The sequence below is a fragment of the Zalophus californianus genome, chromosome 4, assembly GCF_009762305.2.
Source record: "Zalophus californianus isolate mZalCal1 chromosome 4, mZalCal1.pri.v2, whole genome shotgun sequence".
NCBI classification, from domain to species: domain Eukaryota; kingdom Metazoa; phylum Chordata; class Mammalia; order Carnivora; family Otariidae; genus Zalophus; species Zalophus californianus.
The window spans coordinates 90,360,297-90,382,665 of record NC_045598.1 but is presented as its reverse complement, the minus strand read 5'-3'; the positions used below and the strand labels follow the sequence as shown (position 1 = coordinate 90,382,665).

At 39.0% G+C, this 22,369-nt stretch overlaps 1 protein-coding gene across 8 annotated transcripts in view; it reads right to left on the bottom strand.

Annotated features, from left to right (window-relative positions):
- Positions 1-22,369, bottom strand: part of NTNG1 (netrin G1) — a 313,954-nt gene that overhangs the window by 32,107 nt on the left and 259,478 nt on the right. For 4 of the 8 annotated variants that reach the window (XM_027578390.2, XM_027578380.2, XM_027578373.2 and 1 more), the window contains one exon: positions 11,825-11,959. The exons of 3 other annotated variants lie outside the window; for them this stretch is intronic. In XM_027578390.2, coding sequence (XP_027434191.1) covers positions 11,825-11,959 — 135 coding nt within the window. Of the gene's footprint in view, positions 1-11,824; positions 11,960-17,306; positions 17,475-22,369 lie in introns of all 8 variants that reach the window. One more of the 8 variants, XM_027578429.2, reaches the window with a different exon arrangement.

The window sequence follows — 22,369 nt, the reverse complement described above, 5'->3', positions numbered from 1 at the left end:
GGCCCTTGATTGCCCAACCACCAACATTCTGTGAACACTAAGTGATAAAAACAAGTAAACAAAACACCTGGGTTTTGGAATCAGCCTATCCCAAGGTTAAAATCTGCACTTACCACGTCACCCTCTAAATTCTCAAATTTTAATGCAAATATGCATACGAATCACCTAGAAATCTTGTTAAAATGCAGATCAGGAAGTCTGGAGTAGGGCCTGAGATTCTCATTTCTAACAAATTCTCTTGTGATGCTGATGCTACTGGTGGAATGATCGCACTTTCAGGTTGCAAGAATCTAGATGACCCTGTGCAGGTTATTTAGCCTCTTGGAGGCTCAGTTCACTTATCCGTAAAGCAGGGGTAACTGCTAATGGGATTTTATACAGATGACACAAGTCAGGGTGAATGGCTTGGCATAGTTCCTGGCACATGGCGGGCACTGAATAGTCGCCATTGTTATTATTAATTGTAATAATGAGAGCTCGTTAAAGCCCTAAACAATTTTAAAGACTAAACAATTTTCATCTAAGACTTAAAATAAGTGCTAAGCTAGAATATGTCTAAGACTCCAACTCATATATAAGATTTTAAGATTATTGGCTGGAGTAGAGATTCCTGTGACCAGAAGAATGAGCTAGAAAAGTAGTGCTGGAGGTCGGTCTTCTCAGATTCCAACAAGAGTCAGGGGCTGTTGGATCTGAGACCCTTCTTAAACTGTCAGCCTTTAGAGGGCAGGGAAAACATTTGAGTTGGCTTTGGTGCTGAAATTTAGCACAATTCCTGGCACATGGTTGGGCTTTAATATTTTAAAATGAATGACAGTATGAGTGAATGACAAGTGAGTAAATGAATGATTGCATGAACAAGTGAATGAATCAGAAAATCCTCTAGCCAGCCCAATTTGACAGGGAGGAGAACTTAAAAGATATTGCAAGACTCTCTTAAGTAGCCCTCTATCACCTTGGTTAAATTGAATTTCGTAACCAAAGATGAAATTTAAGGGTCTAGATTTCCTATAGGGTAGGTTATGATCTGACAGTCTCTAGTAAAAATGTGACTTCAGAGATTTCAAAGCCTGATATGATCAGATAGAATTCATATGCCATATCTATATGTCTATATGTAGTTTAGCATCCTTGGTGCAAAATCAGCAACTTTAATTTTTATTTTAATTAGAAAGAAGAGGGATGTGATATCTCAGTAAAGACCTCATAATACATCTGAATATCTTCCACCTGGGCATTAGCAAAAGCTGGGTCAGCAAAATCATTGAAAATACAGCAATCGTGACATTATATCACTAATACACTACCAGATTATCCTGGTAACAAGCACTCCTACAAACTCCCAAACTTTGTCTTTTTGTACTCAAAATCATGTGAATGATGTAGTGGTCCATATTATTGATTTTCATGATGAAGAGTACAGATTAACATAAAACTAAGTCCATAGGGTCAAAGTATTAATTAAAAAGAGGTCTAAATGTGATTCTTAAAATAATTACATCAATATTTCATTATTTTTGCAGTTTTGTCTCTGAGACATACCCCCATTTTCCCCAAAGAGCTGTAGCTCAGAAGAAATAACTGCAATGCATAATGTTAATGCTACACTTTTGCAGAATATGGGAAGGAATTCTGTTAAAAATACATTTTAGCAACTGTTTCTGTTTTAAAGCATCCACGGATGTCTGGATGATCTTGACTGCCAACTACGAGGATGAGTCGGTGATTGAAGTTGGATGCAGAGCAGATGAATCATGTGTGGGCCTGAATTTCTGTGTGTATGTGCCTCTTCTAGATGAAATGCAACTTCATTGAAATTTACATTGAGATAGTCAATTGCTGTGTGCTAATGCATGCCTCTTCTCCCCATCTTGCAGCAATGAAAAACTGGAGGTTGAGTATAATTTTTAAAAACAAAAAATTTGACTAAGATAGGATGAAGAGCACACAGCCCTTGAGTAGAGATGATCATGACATAATTCTATTCCTGAAAGTAGAGCCACGTGATCCAAAATGCCCTGGGTTCAATAGATGAGGTCACATTCAAAAGAGAATTGGACAGAAGAGGCAGGGGCTCATGGCACTGACATGCCCTTTCTTTAAAATAATTACCTCTGATATCAAAGCTGATGGTAAGAAAAATAAATTCTCAACAGGTTCTGTATGTATTTTTTTCCTGTGCTCTTGGTGTCGTAGCTGATATTATTACTATAATTCTCTCTCAGCAGAGCTTTTTGCTGATATTCAAGGTGACTGGTTGTTCCTGCAGAATGCAACAGAATGATTCCTCACACCAACATGAGCAATCCTGATTGTGTTATGGCCACCCTGACTTCTCTTTCATTAGTTGCTGATTGTACTGAATTGATGCTAAATTGACTTGGCTGGCTCGTAAGCCTGTAAATGCCTGGCACTGACTATGCCTGTGATCTTGTCCTGGAAATTGTCACAGCTTTCATGTTTCTGGAAATCCTAACATTTTTCTTAAGGTTAATTAGGACCTGGTAAATATGAATCGGTTAGACCAACCCCTTGTGATACCCACATCAGGATGGAAGACACACTTTAATGAAATGTGTGTGTGTGTTTTCTTAATGTTCTCTTCTGTCTTCTGCTTCTTATTCTCTCCACTTTATTAACCAGGTCCTCTGTTACCTCATTTCTAACTGTTGTGTGAGTTTGAAATAAATCAAACTATGGTCTGCAGGCCAAATGGAGCCTGCCTCCTGTTTACTATGGCCTATGAACTAAGAATGGTTTTTACATTTTTAAGTGCTTGTAACAGAGTCAGAGGGAGAATAATATTTCATGGTACATGAAAATTATATGAAACTTAAATTTCAGCATCTATAAATAAAGTCTTAATGGAACACAAGCACACTCATTCATTTCAATGTCATCTTGGGCTGATTTGGGGCTACCATAGCAGAATTGAGTGGTTGCAACAGAAACTGTAGAGCCCAAGAAGCCTGAAATAATTACCATCTGACCCTTCATAGAAGAAGTTTGCTGACCCCTGGAATAAATCACCAAAGCCTGTCTCCATCTTCAAAGTAAAAATGACAAAAATCCTATAAAATGCTGCAGCAAACTCAATTCATAAATATTTGCTAATAACTGGTTTGCCATGTTCAGATGTTTGAGTTGGGGGAATTACCCTCTTTAAATCTCAGTTTTTCTCTCTAAAATATAGAAAATAATCTTCACCTCCCTTGTAGAATGAGATAATGCACACATGTTCTTGACACACAGGATGTGTGCAATAAATAACATTTTTTATTATTAAAATAATAAAAATATTATTTTATTTAAATTACTATTAAATTATTTAAAAAATAATGATTATTCCTCAGAACTTGGTCCATAAGCAAGTAGGTCAAACCATCTGTGAGATTTCAGGATCATAGAATTTCAGAACAACAAGGAGCCTGAGAACATCCACGCCCTCTCCAGGATTTCACCGGAGATGCACAGAGAAGGCTGAGCACAGGGTAGCTGAGTGGCAGGAAACCTCAGACTGTCTGGAAATGGTCTGGAATTGCTATTACGTCCAGACATGGGTTGCCATTACATCCAGTGGATAGTATATCCACTATCTGTATCTGTCTTATGCCAAACTCCAAAAATTCAAGAGCCTCAGGTTTAAATGGATATGATCCAACTGTGAAGGGGGCTCTGAACAACACACTCTTTTCAAGCTGCTCCAGCTTTTGCCTCTTAGGGTTGCTCCAAATGGAGCCATTAGTGGAGTGAAGAGTTAAAGCACTTTCCACAGGGTGAGTGTCAGCCTGGGACCCTCCTGCTCGCAGGTGGCATCGGGTCCCTGATGTATTAGAGGTTGGTGGGCTTTTGTTACCAATCCCAAATTAAAGTGATGTTAAGAATGGAAGGGAAACAGGACCGGAACTGGAAAGTGATGGCTATTAGTGTGACTGAGTGCCATGGCCTCGTCCTGCTGAATCAGGAAAAATTTCACAACTAGGAGCAACCCTGGGGTTTGCTCTTCTAGCTGACAAAATGAGCCTTTTTTCCCCAGGAGGACTACCTGGCATATTTGTAATGCCTACAAATTGCCACTTTCTATCTTCTGTCTTTCTAATATTTTCCTTTTTAAATTACCTTGGGGAGGCTCCTACTGGTTCTGTTTAACGAGCACTTCCTTCCCACCCTTAGGAGTTGAACAACAGTAACATCAAGTGCCCTTCCAACTATTTATTTTTCATCACTGTTATGAATGTGGTACTCAGCAAGGGAAATGAGACTGTTGTTCAAGTTGCTAGCAAGGAAATTAAAAACTTGGATCCAGTGACGCCATTCATGTTCAGTGATAGAAGTGTAAGAGCCAAATGAATGAAATCATATGTCTGGGACAGCAAGTGCTCTGAAGCAACACTGACATCCTTGTTTAAGTGACACGCCACCTGTCAATGGATTCAAAATGTGAGGTCAACTGGTGAAATGTGAACTGGATGTTTTAATGTAACACAGAAAATAGCGGGAGAGAGCAACTGGAGGCAATTGAAAAATTACAAGTTAGGCTCAAGGTATTTGTCCAGGGAGGTATAATCTTCATTTCAGAAAGGCAATTGGAAGCATCATCTTAATGATCACAAGTTGTCAGGCCTATAGACGTTAATCTCATACCAAAAAATGAAAAAGAAAAAAAGAAAAAAGAAAAGAAAGCCTCCTGATCTATAGTAGCAGAACCAATTAATCTCTAGATAAAAAGGATTTATGGAATCCTTCTCTCCATACTGGTGAGAAGTATGAGAATCTACCTGTTTGAAAAGAGAGATGAGAGCACGGAGGACAGCTGAGTGGCCGAACTGGCTCTTAATACAACTTGAGCTGGGGTCTCTCTACACCTTCCCTTGGCCCATGTGATTGGTCTGAAAGAGTCAAGAAGCTAGAGAGGTCCCAGAGATCTTTTCACTCAACTGTTCATTTAAGCAGAAACTCTCCAAAAAGCATCACTCATAGGAGCCTGTCCAGCTTCTCTTTGCACTTTTTCAGAGTCTGGGGATTTATCATGACCAAGGCACTCTACTGTATATTCTTAGACAGCTGGAGAGAATAATTGTTGGAAAATGCTAAACTGAAACCCACCTCTCTCTTTCACCCATTTGGTCTCCATTCTATCTTCCTGAAGCAACATGTCCACCTGTTACATAATAGCCCTCTGAACCCTGGTCGACATCTGCAGTGTGTCAAGTCATATGCTTACCAACCTGCTTCTGCTGGCTTTATGAAAACCCCTTAATCAAAGACCAAGCCCTCCTACATCACTGTCAGCTATGTTAGAATGCAGTGTCCAAGGACTAGACTCTTGATGTGGGCTGTTCAGGGCACGTGTCAGAAAGACTGTAACTTCTTTTGGTCTTCATTCAGTCTGAAATTGTGTTAGTTTCTTTGCTGCTCATGACATACATCTGTCTAGAATTGAGTTTGAAGGTGAGCTAAAATTGCCCCATCTTTCTCACCTGAACAACTGTGAACACAACTTTATACCATCTTGCATTTTTGCAATTTTTACTTTTTAGCCTTAATTTGCAGCAGTGTTTAGCACATAGTAGGGACTAAATAAATGTTTGTCAAACCCCATTGGAAACCATTGTATAGCTATGCTGGTTATTTTGGAAGTCTCCTATTTCTCTAGGTAGCCTACTGGGAACAATTTGTGCTTTTATTTCTAAAAAATCAATGTGTGTGTGTGTGTGTGTGTGTGTGTGTGTGTGTGTGTGTGTTTTAAAAAGTATCGAGGATCTTACTTTTTTTCCCCTAAGTATATTTTTAATAATTCTTAAGGTTTGGGACAATGTCCCTTGTGGGCACCTGGGTGGCTCAGTCAGTTAAGCGACTGCCTTCGGCTCAGGTCATGATTCTGGAGTCCAGGGATCGAGTTCCACATCGGGCTCCCTGATCAGCGGGGAGTCTGCTTTTCCCTCTAACCCTCTTCCCTCTCATGCTTTCTGTCTCTCATTCTCTCTTTCTCAAATAAATAAATAAAATCTTTAAAAAAAAAGTTTTTATTAACATTCGTTCTCTTACACGATACTACCATCTCTGTACTACCCCTGAGTGGGGTACTAGTTTTCTGACTCCTTCTTCCACTCTTTTTAGTGAAGAAATTCTTATCAGTGCAAGTCAACAATTAGCAGAACACATCTTTATGTAAATATCATGATATTTGAATTCCTTCATTTTGGAAGATTACAGAGCATTTAGATTCTCTACTTTGGCTTTGAAAAATATGTTTATCTTCTAAATGGTTGTGTAGTCTGTAATACACTCTCACAATACCTTTTCTATAAGCTCTTTGGTCTTGACTGAAAAATATCTCCCTGTTTCTACCTTCTAATTCACCATGCAAGTCTTTACCTTCTTGACACATGGCACTCTTTTCTGATCTACTATGTATTTCTTTTTTCTCTTGCATATCTTTACTCAAAGCATGAGTTACGTTCCATCTCCATGATACCCACATATTTATGCTTGGCATTAAAAGTTGCCATTCTCAATGATTATTGTGGTAGGCAGCGTCAGCTGTCCTTGCAATTTGTTTTTTCTTTTTTTTTTTTTAACACGGCAAAAGGGACTTTATAGAGAGATTACATTAAGGACCTTGAGGTAGAGAGATTCTCCTGGATTATCTGTGTGTGCCCAAGCTAGCCATCTGAGCCCTTAAAAGTGGAGATCTTTTCCCATCCATGGTCAGAGAAAGATGTAATGATGGAAAAAAGGCACAGAGAGATGGGAAGTTCCTGGCTTTGAAGGTAGAGGAAGGCGGCCATGAGCAAAGGAATATAGGTAGCTTCTAGAAGCTAGTAAAGGCAAGGAAACAGATTTTTCCCTAGAGCCTCCAGAAGGGTACATAGCTCTGCCGACAACTTGATCTTAGCCCAGTGAGATCCTTGTTGGACTTCTAAATATAGAACTGTAAGAAATACATTCTCGTTGTTTTGAGCCACTAAGCTTGTGGCAGTTTACTGTAGCAGCAGGAGAAAACGAATAGTTACTGTGCATTCTCTGGGAAGGAAAACATCTAAACCATAGAGTTTTGTTCCACAAAACTTTCCTTATTCTCCTGAGAATAACTGTTGTCTTTTTTTTTTTTAAATCTGTGGTTTGCCATACTGTCTGGTTTTAGAGTTTTATAAGGGTATTTTCACAATATTCTACTCAAACTTAATTAAAAATTTTCTTGATCAGACTATCGAGCTTTCTACTAAACACGTTTTTCTGTTCTCAATAATATATGTACTGATTCCTTCCAAGAACCTGTATTCTAGGGTTATTGGGATATTGTAGGCCATGGTCCAGCAACTGAATCTCAGCCTTCCCCTTGTTATGTGTACTTAAGTTCTTGATTTCCTACATGCTCTGTTATCTTCCAAAATCATAACACTGACCCTATGTCACCAAAGCCTTTGACTTTAACCCAAATATTTAGACTATAAGTTCTTTTGAAAGCACCATTCATATAAGCTAGGTAAAAATGGGGGCTTGTTGGTAGCTTTCATATGCATTTAATATTTTTATTTTACATCCTTATATATCCTCCAGGAAAACAACACACCTCCTCTTCAACCTCATTGGTTTTATGTGTGGCTATTTCCATTCCGTTCTCCAAACCAAAACATCACAAACCTCCTCTATGTCCAATCTCCTTAGTGCTGGTGACAAGTTTTTCATTACTTCCCAATACATGTTAACCCTCCATATTTTATGTGAAGCATGGGATGTGGCTTCCTTTTGCGAAGGCTTAGCTTTATTCTCTGGGAAGTGGCTCATCCCTCTTCACTAATTTCAAGGGGGCACAGAAAAAAAAAAAAAACCAAACAACAAAAACACTGCCTCTCCTCAGTGTTTCATAGGAAGCTCAACACTAATTTTGATTCTGCTTGGTCTCCTTGAAATCTTTTTTTTTTCTGCTTTCTTTCCTGGATTGGGTGTACCCCATGCTGTCTAAAGACCATTCATTCTGATGGTTTTCAAGTGTTTCACCTTTTATGTCAGAGAGACCAGCTTACATTTATGGAACATACAACGGGTGGCCCCCTGAGGCAGAAGGTTAACTTATGAGCCTGACGCTCTTCATTTACCCTGCAGAAGCCACACCATTGTTTTTGGAGTCAGCTTTACTTCAATCTCTTAAATCAGCCTTGCCTATAATCAAGGGCTTTTTAGAAGTTCCTAGGTCAACAATTTGGAATTTCAATCGTGGCTAATCTTGCTGCATGTTCTGCACTATCATTGTACAATAAGTTTTAAACACGGCTTTTCCTAGCATTTTGATACATCAACATGTGCTTGGAATTAAATAATTGAGTGCTTACTATGTACCATGAGGCCCACATTCATTATTTTCCTTGAATCTTCATGATTACGAGATGTATCATGTCCTAGTATTATCCCCATTTTGAGATTAAAAAAAAAAAACAACAACTGGGCTTAGAGAGTCTAAGTGATTTCCTCTAAGTCTTGCAGCAAGTAAGAGGTGGAGATGGAATTCAAGCCCAGGGCCTAAGTGTGTCTGCTTACTATGTAGCTCATGGCTCACAGCCAGCACCATTGCCTGCTCTATCTACCACTGCTTTCTTCTTGGCATTGGTTTCTTGTTGTCAGTTTAATCACTGCCACTGATAATGAGGTTAACCTAAGGATGCATTCAACTCAGTAGAAGTGTGTGTGTGGGGGTGGGGTGGAGGGAAGAGAGAAAGAGAGAGATTGACTTTAAGGGCATTTTTTTGGAAGGGCATTTTTGAGGGCATTCATGTGTGTGCAGACATGGGAGTGATATGAAAAATACTTGTCAACCTGTAATCGTCAACTAATTAGAATGAGCATCTGTTATAACACTGGTGCTGGAGGCACCTTACTATGATGGGTGTTACCCCATTAGTTGGTGGATCTTAGGGGTGGTCTGAGAGATCCCAGGGGAAGGCACTTAGGGATCCTCATACTGTAGCCATTTATCAACTGACAGCAGAAATTTCAATATTTTTGCATAGAATAGCAGCCCTATATGAGTGGATCTGAGGGAAGGAAAAAAGATTTCGGAGTGATATAAAGCTATTGCGTCCTCAAAGGTATATTTGAAATACGTTAAATTGATGTAACAAATCAAGTGTCATCCTGTTCCAGTCCTTCCTTTACAGAGCAGCCAGAATGATCTTTCTAAAACAAATTCTGACCATTTCATTCATTCCTCTGTCTAAAACTGTATGATGGACCCCGTGTCTGTCTCCTCCCAGATAAGAAACTCCTCAGCTTGGTGTTCATGAAACCATGTGATCTGGTCTCTGGTTGCCTTTTGAGCATATTCCCTCCCTCCCAACACACACACACACACACACACACACACACACACACACACACACACACACACACACGCGCGCGCGCACACACACACACCCCTTATCCTCCCAACGTATCAAAACTATTTGATATTTCTGGAACACAGTGTGTTAACTCACGTACTTTTGCTCAAGAAGTTCCATCCTGGAAATCTCCTACTAATCCTTCAGGACTGAACCAAACATTGCTTCTCTGGGAAGCTCACTTCTATCTGGGCTTCACTAAAAGCACATACATAGCTTTTTCTTAGTTCTGGTTACCCCTGTCAAAACTGTCGTGTTGTATGTCAGCCTCTCACTTCAGATTGTGAACTCCATGCCCATATGTCCACAGCAGCTATCTTTCTTCATCCTTGCAGCCTCTACTCTTAGTTCATTGCCTAATTCACGGTAGGTACTCAAGAAATACTCAAGAGAATAGAGCATAAAGAATTTGCTTCCATAATCTCACTGATCCATACATACCGAGGATGTGAGGTGCTGGAGCTGAGGTACAGAGGGTTTTGTGCATCACACAGCCCTTATATGGTAGGGCCACATATAATCCAGTCTTCTAATTCCAGAAGGGAAAATTTGGTGACATTGTACCTTTTTATAATACTCCAATAATTAATCCAGAAAAATCAAGGTAGGACCTTTTTGGGATATACCTCCCCTAAGACTGGATTAGTTTCCCTCTCTAATGTCTTTCCCTGGTTACACCTATTCATTAGGTCCTGCATCAGGAAGTTTACATGAGCCTTTCTTTTTGAGAAGAGTGTCTTAATTGCAAAGTCTCCTTACAATGTATGCCTTGAGTCTTGGGCTGGTTTGGGTCCTTCCTCTGTCTGTCCCTCCTTCTCTCCTCTTGACTGTTGGCTTTCTCTGGTCCTCCACATCCAGATGTTCCAGGACCAATGACTCTCCTTTGAATTCTGGTTCCTCGCATGGTCCTTGGGATCCACCAAGTCATCCAACCCCCTAAGGTGTTTTCTAGGAATCTATGGCAAGTAGGACTTTTAAACCATGACCTTATGCAGAGCTTATGGGCAGATGTGCTGCCTATTTGTCTTTTAACGTTCCTCTCCAGTATGGCTAGAGATGCTCACCTCCAGCTCCGGGGTCCCATCTTAACCTTGGCGTCCTCGATGCTAGATTTCTCAAACTATCACCACAGTTCTTTGCTGCCCATGGCAATAGTATGGCAGTAAATTTCACTTTCGCTTTACATTGCGTAGAAGCGTAGCTTACAGATGACTATAAATTCCACAAGTAGCCAGTGAAATATTCTGTATAGTCTTGGAATTGGCTTTAGACAGTTCCTGCATGCTGACATTGTTTTCAAGTGAAAAGTAAGCAAAGGAAGGTCCAGAGCTGTGCTGTCCAATATGGTAGACATATGTGGCTATTAGGCCTTGCAATATGGTCAGTCCTATTTGAGATGTTCTGTAAGTATAAAACACGCACTTGATTTCAAATATAGTATGAAAAAAATGTAAAATGTATCCTTAATAGTTTTGATGTTGATTATATGTTGAATGATGCTATTTGAGGTATTTAAAGGTTAAATGAAATAAGTTGTTAAAATCAATTTCTTCTATTTATCTTTACTTTTTAAATGTGGATAACAAAACACGGAAAATTCCATATGTGGCTTGCATAATTTGCTATTTGACTGCACTGCTCCAGAGGATTTGCCTGGTGGCTCTTTAATATTAGTAAGCTAAATGTGTACAGATAGACTAGAAAGTTAGCGCATAATGAAAAAGCAGAAAAGGTTATGAATGACAGAAGGAAGCTTCTGCTCAGATTTTTAAATTTCTGTTCCCTGAATACGCTGACATGCCACCTGCCTGACAAGCTTTTAAGAAGGTCTGATAATCCCCAGAGAAATGAGGTTGAACCAAGTGGCATCTGTCTAAGGCTCGCTGCATGGTTCCTAACCTCAGAGGCTTAAAATCAATATTGATTTTTGTCATTTATTTTACCCTGGCATTTAAATATCCCTTAGATTTATTGCCTTCAGGTTTTTGGGTAAGATTCAGCAATGGGTGTGATAGCAGGGGTGGTGATAAGTTATGTAGATACCATTTAATTTATGAACTCTGGAGCTCCGGGGTAGTTTTCAGTTCAAGAAATATATTAACCACATACACATCACCCTTCATTTTGCGGTGAGAATTTCCAAGCTGGGTCCCTATTGTGCCCCTTAATTTATGGTCTGGCCAGGTACCTGGATCTGAGTGCAATATTTCAATATAAGTTGCTCCCGCATTCAGAGGGGAAGAAGACGGGCTTCAAAGAAGCCAGCTGGACAGCTGATGGATTGCTCGCTCTCTCTCTTCTATGTAGGCTGGGGCCTTAAGTAGCTTTTAAAGCTTGTCAGTGGTTTGGGTCTTTTTCTGCTCTGAGAAGCTGCACGCACTGGCCTAGACAAGCGGAATCAGCCATGCTGCAGCAGGCAGAGGGCAGCTCCCAGAGTTACTTACGTTGACAGCCGGAGTGCCAGGAATTTCCTGGCAGACACTCATCACACTTAGGCCCTGTTGTTCCCGTCTTACACTCACAAAATCCTGAGCCATTACAACGATCATGGACTGAGCCCAAAGGGTTACAATAACACTCTGTAGAAACAAGACAACACACAGGCTGGAGACAAGTCTGCATGGCTTATAGGTTATCAACACAGGAGCGTCACTTAAAAGCATCGCTTACTTAAAGGAAGATGTCCGCTAATGAAATGCTTTGGCAAATAGGGCGATTTTGGCCCTCTGTATGGATTTCTCCGCCTGCCATGATGCCATTTTTATGATATGGGAGGAAATTAACTGAAAACTTTCGGGGAAATAAGACATCATGTTCTTCATGGCTAACAGATCATAATAGAGATTCCATTTGTTAGGGCATTTTTAGATGGTTTAATGAACACCATGAGAAGTTTGTATATCAAGTATAAATCAATATGCCATCAGTGTAACATCTGTTTTAAATTATTCAAATAGGCTTATCTGTTACACTCAATATTTGAGAACTGCTGAACATTGTTCAAGTGCAATATGAATGCACTTTGTTCTTTCAAAGGCATTTTTACTGTATGATTTGGGAGAGCACTTTAACTTGTATGTGAGGAGCCTGTAGATGTTGTTTAGATGCTAGGCATGTTAGTAGGGTTTTCACGCAGCCTAGATTAACAATCATGAAAGAAAAATAAAGTTTGTAAATTTCAACATAGGCATAATTTGAGACATGTGTTTTTTAGGACAATACAACTTTTGTCTAGTAAAAAGTAAATAGAATATTTTCTCGATGACTTACACATTCTTATACACGATATTTTTGCTTCGGAAGCTCTATTTTGCTGAAAGGCTGAACTTGATATGGGAATTGCTTAGGTTTCCATTAGTTTGAAAGGCAACAATGGCTAGTTTGCAGCTTTTGGAATTTGGGGGCCAAGGTTTCTTTCCTCATTACCCTACTGTATAATCTGGGCAAGCCTCTCTGTCACTCTGTTTCCTTTATATCAAAATACCCCGTTAAGAGGTTTTCTTTTTAAAAACCAAATAAAATACCGACAAACCAACCAAGAGAAGCCCCGAGAACTTCAGCTTATAAGCATCAAGTTTAGCGTTTTAGATTGGCAAAAGAGATTCAAGCTTTAACATTACAAAGAGGTCTGGAGGTTTGGCTCTGTTTTTGTCACTGGGATTAATTTGACAATTTCGTCAAAGAATGTAGAGGGTCTTAGAATTATGACTTATTTCATGTTGATTAAGTCAGTTTTTGAGTTCAGCATTATTGTGATACAAACCTAAGACTAATAGAGACATATGGAGGGAAAAATAAAACTAAATAAACTAAAATGCTCCCTCTTTGCCTGGCTTGGTTTGTGCTTAATAACTAGAGTTTTATTTTAAGTGGGCATTTTTTACTTTAATGTGTGTGTATATGGGAGTTGTTTTTTAAAATAGTGATTTTGTTGTGGCTTTAAAAACGTTGTGTGTACATTTATATTATAAGTATATATTTATAACTACTCAACATTTACTTTGTTTCTTACTATTTAAAGTGTATAAGTTGACAATGAGTCACCAACACTTCGCAAACCAAGGAGTAGAGTTATATCTGGCCAACATGAATTCATGTGCTACTCTAGTCAATTAGCTCACAGCAATTATATTAATATAAGGGTTTAGATGCAAAGAAAGTAAACAAAATTTTTTAAAAATGTGGACCATCTACACCATAGGATATCCCAGTAGTGGTCATAGGAAAAAGTGATGAAGTGTAGTGTTATTCAAACAGTAATGAAAATAAGTGACAAGGAGGGGTGTGGTCTACACGACACCTTATGTACAAATAACTTAGTTTTTTAAAAAATATCATTTGTGGGACCACAGTCAATGGTAGATATTGGGGGTGGCCTTGGAGTATTATATTTTATTCCATGAAATTAGAAAGAATATGCAGGACTATTAGGCTAAAACAACATGAAATATTTTTGGAGGTTTGATTAAAAAGTTATACTACAATTGATTTATAGGTATTAGAAGTGTTTTATCTATAGAAGGTACCTCTGGTTACCTGATCTTGGGTTTCAAGGGGTATAAAAAATAATACAGCCTAATTTGAGATATGTTTAATAGTAACTGCTGAGCCCTGTGTTTCATTCTGATGTCAAACTTGTTATCAGAGATTATTCGCAGTGATTACCCAAGGTCATGAACCACATATCCTCTAGCTTCCTGCTTAATGCTTGAGTTTATATGAAACAGAAGCATGCAAAGGTGTCAGCTTCATGTAATTGCTGCGTCATACAGGGTAATTACATGCATCTTTGGAGACATGGCTGTGCTTGGAATTTGTATGAAAATGGGTAAGTTCACTGGTAGTCACAAAGAAGCAATCACTGTGGAAACACGGAATAGTCTGCATTTTATATTTGCCATAATATAAAATGATGCAAATAGTTTATGACATCTATTTCAATGCAGTCTACATTTTGTCAAAGATAGGAGCTATTCCCTTATAACCAGCGTGGTGGATTTCACTGTCATTTGTTAAAGAAATGGCAAAGTGCCTTTCTTTTCCTCAGAATTAGAGAAGACTTAGATGAAGTTCAAATTTTCCAAGATTGGTGCTTAATTCTGTGAAAGTGAATTAGGTCAATATCCATTCATTTTCATTTGTGCTTTCTATACAAAAAGGTATTAAACTCTCAATTACTTGTGGTGTATGCTCTTAAATTTAATTCTCAGTCCTGCCTCAAGCTTCTTGGGGAGCTGAACTGTGGAAAACAGGGAATGGGTTCATGCTTTTCCATAGGGCAAACCTTGGCAATAGGGAGCCACAGGCTACCAATGGCCCTCAGAGAGCAAACTCCAGCCTTAGCCTGGTGGATAGGCAGCCCTGATACCTCAAGTGGGAAAAGCAAAATCCATAGCTCTTGTAGGAAATTGTTATTGATTCATGGTATGCATATATAGACTCAAGACAAAAGATAGACTGTGACATATGCCAGCTAGCCACATTTTTCAATTTATTCTTTACAAGCCATTTTACCCCTTAGGAAAAGGGCAGCAATTTAAGGAATTTTGGCACGTGGGGAATATTATAGCTAATTTTAATGGTACCTAAAAATTCTCATCTTTGGGTTTACCGATTTATTTGGTTTGAAGAGTATAAAATACTGAATAGAAACATGTTTGTTTCAACGAAATAAAATTCCCCAAAGATTTATAATTTTAACCAATGAACTTTCTAGAAATGGAGAAAACAACTGCTTTTGATTTTTTTTATGTAGGAAAAAATGGATATTAAGCTTTCCATATTTCATCTCTAGTTCATGCTATTTAAAAGACAAAAGCTAAATAGGCTGTCTTCCTGTCTGGATATAATCCAACATAGATTTACGACACAACTATACCTCCTAAAATTGAATAGGAAGTGCAGATTTTATAGTTCATAAGGTTATTTTAGGACTGGAAAAAGGCCAAAGTTCATAAGAATAGAATATTCTGAGTAAAACATTGGGATATTGTTGTTACCTATTAAATATTATATGGAATAAAATCTTTTCTTTTAGGGCCTTTTCTTTGTTCATTTAAAATAATATGAAATTAACACTAAAATATTTTAATCTTAGGCATTTTACATAAATGATTTTTATTCCTCTGTTCCTATTTATTTTACCTTTTCTCTTGTTTCCATATTTATAGTATGACATTTATATACTTTGACAAATGACATTCAGTGAAATGTAACTCTGCATTCGAAATTCTGACAGCTACATGTCTTTTGGGTTATTAATAACCTCAAATCTTTGTAACCCCAGTAGTTGTAAAGGCAACTGAACTTCTGTTCGCAAGCTCATAGTGGAATTGTTACTGTCATCCAAAAAAGCGTACCATAAGTAGAAGTCTGACAAGCTTAGTTTTGCTAATTATGTCAGGATATTTGGGAGAAGGAGTTCAAGCTTTGAAGTCAGAAAACTAACTCTTCACGAAACCTATATGATTTGGGTCAATTTGCCTTACTTTTCTCAACTAGAAAATAGAGGAAATTATCAGTGGAATACTTACCCCACAGTTTTGTTAATGAGGTTTAAGTAGAAAAAACATATCTGCAAGTGAGTTCACAGTTTACCAAGTGTTTCCTGTGTATCCCATATGATCCCAGTGTGGCCAGGAGTTCTGAAATAACTTACCTAAAACACACAGCTATTAAATAGCAAACTGGGACGTGAACCCAGCTCTTCGGCCTCTAAGTCCAGTGATTTCTCCACTAATTCACAAATAATAAATAAGGAGGCACTTTGAAAAATAGAACATACTGTAGATATAAACAGTATTACGTAAACTTGGCCTAACTGAATTCAAAACAACTTGTATAGCTATATTATGTGATCCTGGGCAAGTGGCTATATGACCCTGACAATCCAATCAGAAAACAGTGACCCCAGAATTGCAGGTTAATTAGATTTCTTTTTTGATCAAAAAGACTGCCTGCCATTTTTCAGCATGTGTTTTCTATTTAAATTAGTCTCTATGTGCAAAATTCTACTTTTAAAATTAGTTGATTAAGTCGTTACCTGCTGGTGAGGTAACAGATATGCACATACCCTTGACCATTTCAAATATATGCGTTTCTTCAAAGTAAATTGTGAAGTGAAATTCCATTTATTATTTCTTATTTTTCCATCAGCTCCCTTTCTTAAAGATGGGTTCCGCTACGCAAAAGGTAGGAGAAACTTTTTTGGGTGGGAAGGGCAGGTTCTCTCCAGTTGACCTGAGCAGTAGTCATGGTGGGTGGGGGAGAGTGCTCGAGAGAACCCTGTGGACCCAGTTTTCCAGAGCTTATTTACCTTGTTAGCTAAGAGAATTAACTGCTTACAATAGCTTTGAGAAATTGCTTCTCCTTTGGGGGGATATAAGAAAATTAAATAAATGGAATTTCGTTACTATGGATGGAAAAGTCAGGCAAACTTCTATATTACCAATTGCTAATGGCTTTCAATTCCAAATGGCAATATTTTTAATCAATCGATATTTGTTGGTTACCAGTTATATGCAAGAGTTTATCCTAATTTCTCATAGCTATAATTAAACCCCATATAGTGAGTTTCCCTCTTAAAAGTTGAATGCACAACTTAAGACTTTATCAGTTTGATATTACCAGGTTTTAAGATTGCATGCAAAAAAAAAAAAGGAAGAAAGAATAATAGAAAATTCTTTATCTTCTAAACATGATTTTTGGCTCACCATCTTTAAAGCAACAATAACATATGGATTCAGGATATATATCCCCCAATTCAACCAGCACAAGAGAATTTTAAGTCTACCACAAGGATGTTTTCTCCATTGAAAAAGTTCATTCTGGCTCAGCCGTGGTGCAACTCAACAGCCTCTTCACCTTAAATAGCTCCCCATAGCTCGAAAGGCACAGAACAAAAGCTGAAATTATAATGGAACTGACCTATGCACACATTCTCATCGTCCAGCTGTGCAGAAGCATTTCTGAAGTAGCCCAGCCTGCATAACTCACAGTGCTGCCCTCTAGTGTTGTGTTTACAGCTCACGCAAATGACTGTATTGAGCAGATCGATATAACTGCATCGATTGGAGTGGCCGAAGCATTCACAATCTTGCAAGGAAGAACAGAAATGTATACAGAGTGTATACAGCAGCAGAGTCACAGCACACTACATGCTTGGATAAAATGAGGAGTGGAGAAGAGATGGTGGAATGGCATTACATCTATGTGATGCAACATGACACATGGCAACCACAGGTGGTGGTGATTGGCATGGAAGTAGCATCTGTTTCAAGCAAGATAGAAAGGTTGGACACTCAGAACATGACTGGAGAGTGCTAATTCTTGGCATACAGTATGAACAGAAGCATTTGCAGGTGTACACCTTTTAAAATTTGGGAAGGCTCAGTTGCCATTGATGCAAAAGTCTAATTTTTGCACGTTGAGAAATTTACTGTCTTGGTGCCACTTCCCCCATTTTTTCTTCATATTTGCACTCTTAAAAAGAGGGAGGGAAGTATGTGAGCATCGAGGGCCTGAGCCTACCATTACCCATGACTCCTCTGTTTGGAGTATCTTTTATGTCAAGACAGTAACTTGGTCAGGATTTCCAGAAATTATGGCAAATTTCACAGGGATCTAGACAACTAAACAGTTCTCTCTTTTTGTTTTTTTCCAAATGCTAAGAGGGAAGACAGCTTTTGTAAGCCTTTCATCAGGCCACATCTGATGTTTATCTGTGAGAGAAAATATAAAAAGCAGGGAGAAGATTTGTATGGGAAAAGTGCTCTTAAGATTTCCTTTTCACCCAAGTTTCAAGCTAAGTCTGCTACAAAAGAAGGATTAGGCAGCTAATGATTAGGCAGTACCCTCAGATTTCCTTTTCTTTGTTTCCCCAGAATGTTGGCGATGCCTCTGAGGCTGAGGCTTGAAGGTGGGAAGAACTAGACAAGGAGATGGGGAGAGGAGAGCAGGTGGGGAAGGGTGGAGAGTGACTAGATTTTCTCTCTGTTGCATCTCAGGGAAGCAAGAAGTTGTTCATCTAACTCAGCGTTTTTCAAAGAAGTGGTAAAGACAAAGCCTTTACGGGTGGAAATAAGTATCAAATCAGATGGAAAAAAAAAGGTGGGAGGAGTAAGTATGTGGGGAAGCTAATTTGTCTTGTCAAAATATGGGAGTAGGCCTACCTGGACATTGATGAGGAAGGTCAACTGTGATAGTAAACCTTGTTTGTCTAGTCTAAAAATGCTCCTCTTATGAAAAGTCTGGCTTTTATTTTACCTCACTATGAAGCCAAACACAGTCACTATTTGAGCTCATTCATTCATTCATTCATTCATTCATTCAGTAAATATTTTATGGGGTTGATCTACCATGTGCCAGGCACTATGCAAATGGCTGAGTTACTCTTTTGGCCTAGATAGATTTTGGAAGTAGTGCATTTGATGAGCAGAGTAAAGATGAATGGGCACTGTCAAAATGAATCAGGAGGATTAAGGAAGAGTGACTAGAATTTTTTTTTTTTTAACATGCTGCTACTCATCAGAATGGTGTGGGTTCATTTAGTGCAGAGCCAGTTGCTATAGTCGAGAATGGAGGTCGAGGTCCTGAGAGAATGAAATCAAATTTGGATAGAAGCAGAGGAGGACACTGGAAATTGTAAAGAGTGGAAGATACCAGGAATAGGGTCAGCACCTTGGGGACTTTAGATGCTTAAAAAGAAGCAAGAAGAGGGAGGCTCCTGTAGGCAAGCCACTTCCTTTAGGGGAGGCTAGCTTTGTCATGTGTCTAAGTGTGCTGGGGGCTGGGATTGGGAGGAAGCAGAGAGAGCGAAGGAGAACAGAGTGGGAAGGGGGCCTTTGGGACTTGGATGTGGGACATGGCGTAAGAACACACCTGCATGAATGCAGTAGTTAAGGCATGCCATATTATTAATAATAAAATAGTAACAACAAAAATAACACAATTACAGATCATCAAATTAAATATTCTTGGAAAACAAACATTTCACTCCAATACACTATATCTCCCCAAGTTACACCTTGTTTATGCTGGCATTTCTGACTTGCTAGGAAACCTAAAAGGCCTCTAGAACCTTCCTTGGTTGAGGATTTGAAACGGGGAGAAACTTTCTGGTCTAGAGCCATCCAAGAATAGAGGTTGCAGGAAGGAGACACAATTCTCAAATCTAATTGCTTCTCGGGACTTCTCCAGAGCTGCCTGGAATTGCTGAGGACTGGACACCAACAGCCCTGTCCTCTGGCTCTCCCTCTCCAGAAGAGGTTCCTTGGTGGTGGTTGTTCTTCACATTTGCCAGCTCAGGTTGGCCCTTGGTGCACCTACTATAATTTATCCAGCTTTTTTCAAACGCATCATTTATGTGCACAAATTGATCCCAGGAACTTTTTGGAACTACACAGAAGTACTTGTTGTCAAAAAGCTTGTTTTGTGGGCAAGACAAACACATGCTTAGAATAACTAGAAAACAAAGGAGCATGTGCTAAGAAAACCAGACAGAGACACAGAGCGATCTAAGGAGAAATTCATTTAACTTGAGGGGAATTAGGAAAAACTAACTTAACACTGGGCTTAACACCGAGTCTTCTGTGAGGGTACATAGGGTTTATTATGGGGGAAAAAAAGGCGAGGTGTGGGGGATGAGTATTTCAGGTGAAAGGGGAATAGAGCGTGCAAAGGTATGAAGTTGGGGTAAGTGTAGAGAATAAGGCTGGAGAAGTTTCATAATGTAGTTCCTTTGTGGGTATTTGAAGGGTTCTATAAGATCTGTCCAATGGCCAGAGCCATATGCTGGGCTCCATCTGACAGTTTTATCCAAGAAAGAAAACATATCCATAGATATCCAAGTTCAACACTTTCAAGACCCAGCCCATGAATCTCCACGGACACGTCAAATGTCACACTACTGTCTACTATTCTTTGAATTCAATGGATAGTATACATTTTCGTGATAACAGTATTTGTTTCTGGGTCTTGTTTGAGAACCGATTTATTATTTTCAGTAGGAAAAGATAAATAATATAAGTTGTATAAATAATTATATATAGAACCATATCAGCAGAACACCCAATATTAATTAATACATTTATTTTAGAAGATAAGTGGATATCCAAATGTCTTTTAATCTAGGAAATAGGGTAGCAGTTTGATTCTTTTAGGACTTCTAAGACTCTTCTGAAACTTCAGTAAAGCTGTCTTCTCTGGCCATGATATATTTGAGAATGTAAAATGAGAAAAAGATCTTTGAAAAACATGAGAGCACTGTATAAATGTAAGGCATCTCAAATGTAATTATTAGGCTGCTGTATTATTTTTCAGTATCCTGTTAATCTACCACTCTTCAGGAACTAGTCTTTCCATGTAGGCACAGAATCCTTGAATGATCATTAATGATGCTGTCTGAGCTACATTATCATATTAGGACCCTGCAGGGATGATATTAATAGTTCAATAATTCTTTGATCTTCCAGTTCATTGACTTACCATGTCCTCCCTTCCCTTCTTACAAAGTATAGAGTCCATGGTCCATCCTTACAGTGGCTTCCTTTCATACACTCTCATCTCCCTTGTCCCCCATGGTGTCCCGTGCCCACCCCAATCATGGTCTCCTGGGAAAACCTGATCCTGCTTAAATACAACTCTCCACCTCTCCATGCCTGTACCGCAGCAGCTAAATGTGGCTGGAGTTTTTCCTCCAACTATTTTGAAACAAGTCTCATTTTAAGTTCATGACCATAAACCTCAAAGGGACCTTTAGGACTGCCAGGCAACCCTTCCTGAAATAGGGGGCTTCTGGGCCACCACTCTCTTTTGCTTCTCCTTCTTCCCTACTCACTGATGTAGGAAAGACATTAGGGTCCGAAGCCGACAGCCAAGAGAGAATTCTTTAGACGTCTTTGGTGGAAAAATGTGGCTTTATTAAAGCTCGGGGACAGGACCCGTGGGCAGAAGGAGCTGCACCGGGGTCATGAGGAGTGGCCCATTATATACTTTCAAGTTGGGAGGGGGTTAGGGATAGCATAAGTCTCTAAGGAATTTTGGAAGCAAGGTTTCCAGGACCTTGGGGGGCTAGCTATTGTTGGGAAAAGGTCATTTATTACCGTCTAATAAAACCTTAGTCATGAGACCCTTCAGATGTATATCGGTGGGCCATATGCTTGGCAGATGATTGCCAACATGTATCTTGGGGGTTTAAAGATAAAGGAATTTTTATATGTTAAAGTAGACTTTCAGAGTCCTGAGGGTCAGGTTAGGATTGCCTTTAGCCCTTAGCAAAGTGTCAACATCGAGGCAGCTGAGTCCCTAGAAGAATGTCACTCTGCCTGTTTCAAAGACTTGTCAGTGGGCTGTAGATAGTAAGGAAATTTAATAACTTTTCTTCTTCCTTTGTTTTCCACATCACTCACCGTTGTTTTTCCCTCTCTTTTCTTTTTTTTTTTGGTCCTTTCTCCTCAAATGTCTCAAGGCTTAGTTCTTGGAACTCTTTGCTCTTTAGGCTCACCCTAGAGCCAGGGTTCTTTACCTAGCTTCATGACTTTATATACCATCTATATGCTAACCTTTCCAAAATAGTTATTTCAGCCTAGATCAACTCACCAGTTAGTGAGACTTCCTCCAAACTGACCTACTCAATTGCATTTTTATTCTACACTTGGACATTTAATGGATATCTCAACTTCAAGACGTCCATAACTGAGCTCTTAGGTTACCTTTCCAAACCTGCTACTCACCCAGGCAGCCCACCCTATCTCAGTAGATGGCAACTTCATTCTTCCAATTGTTTAGCTTAAAATTCCTGGAGTTGTTCTTGATATCTCTTTTTTTCCTCATCCCCGACAAACAATCAACCAGCAGATCTTGGCTATGCTTTTAAAATACATTCTAAATCTCACCACCTCTTACTTATCTCATCTTTAGTTAAAGGCACATGGATTATTGCTTTGGTCCCCAAACTGCTCTCCTGGCTTCCATCCTAGTGATAGTCTCCT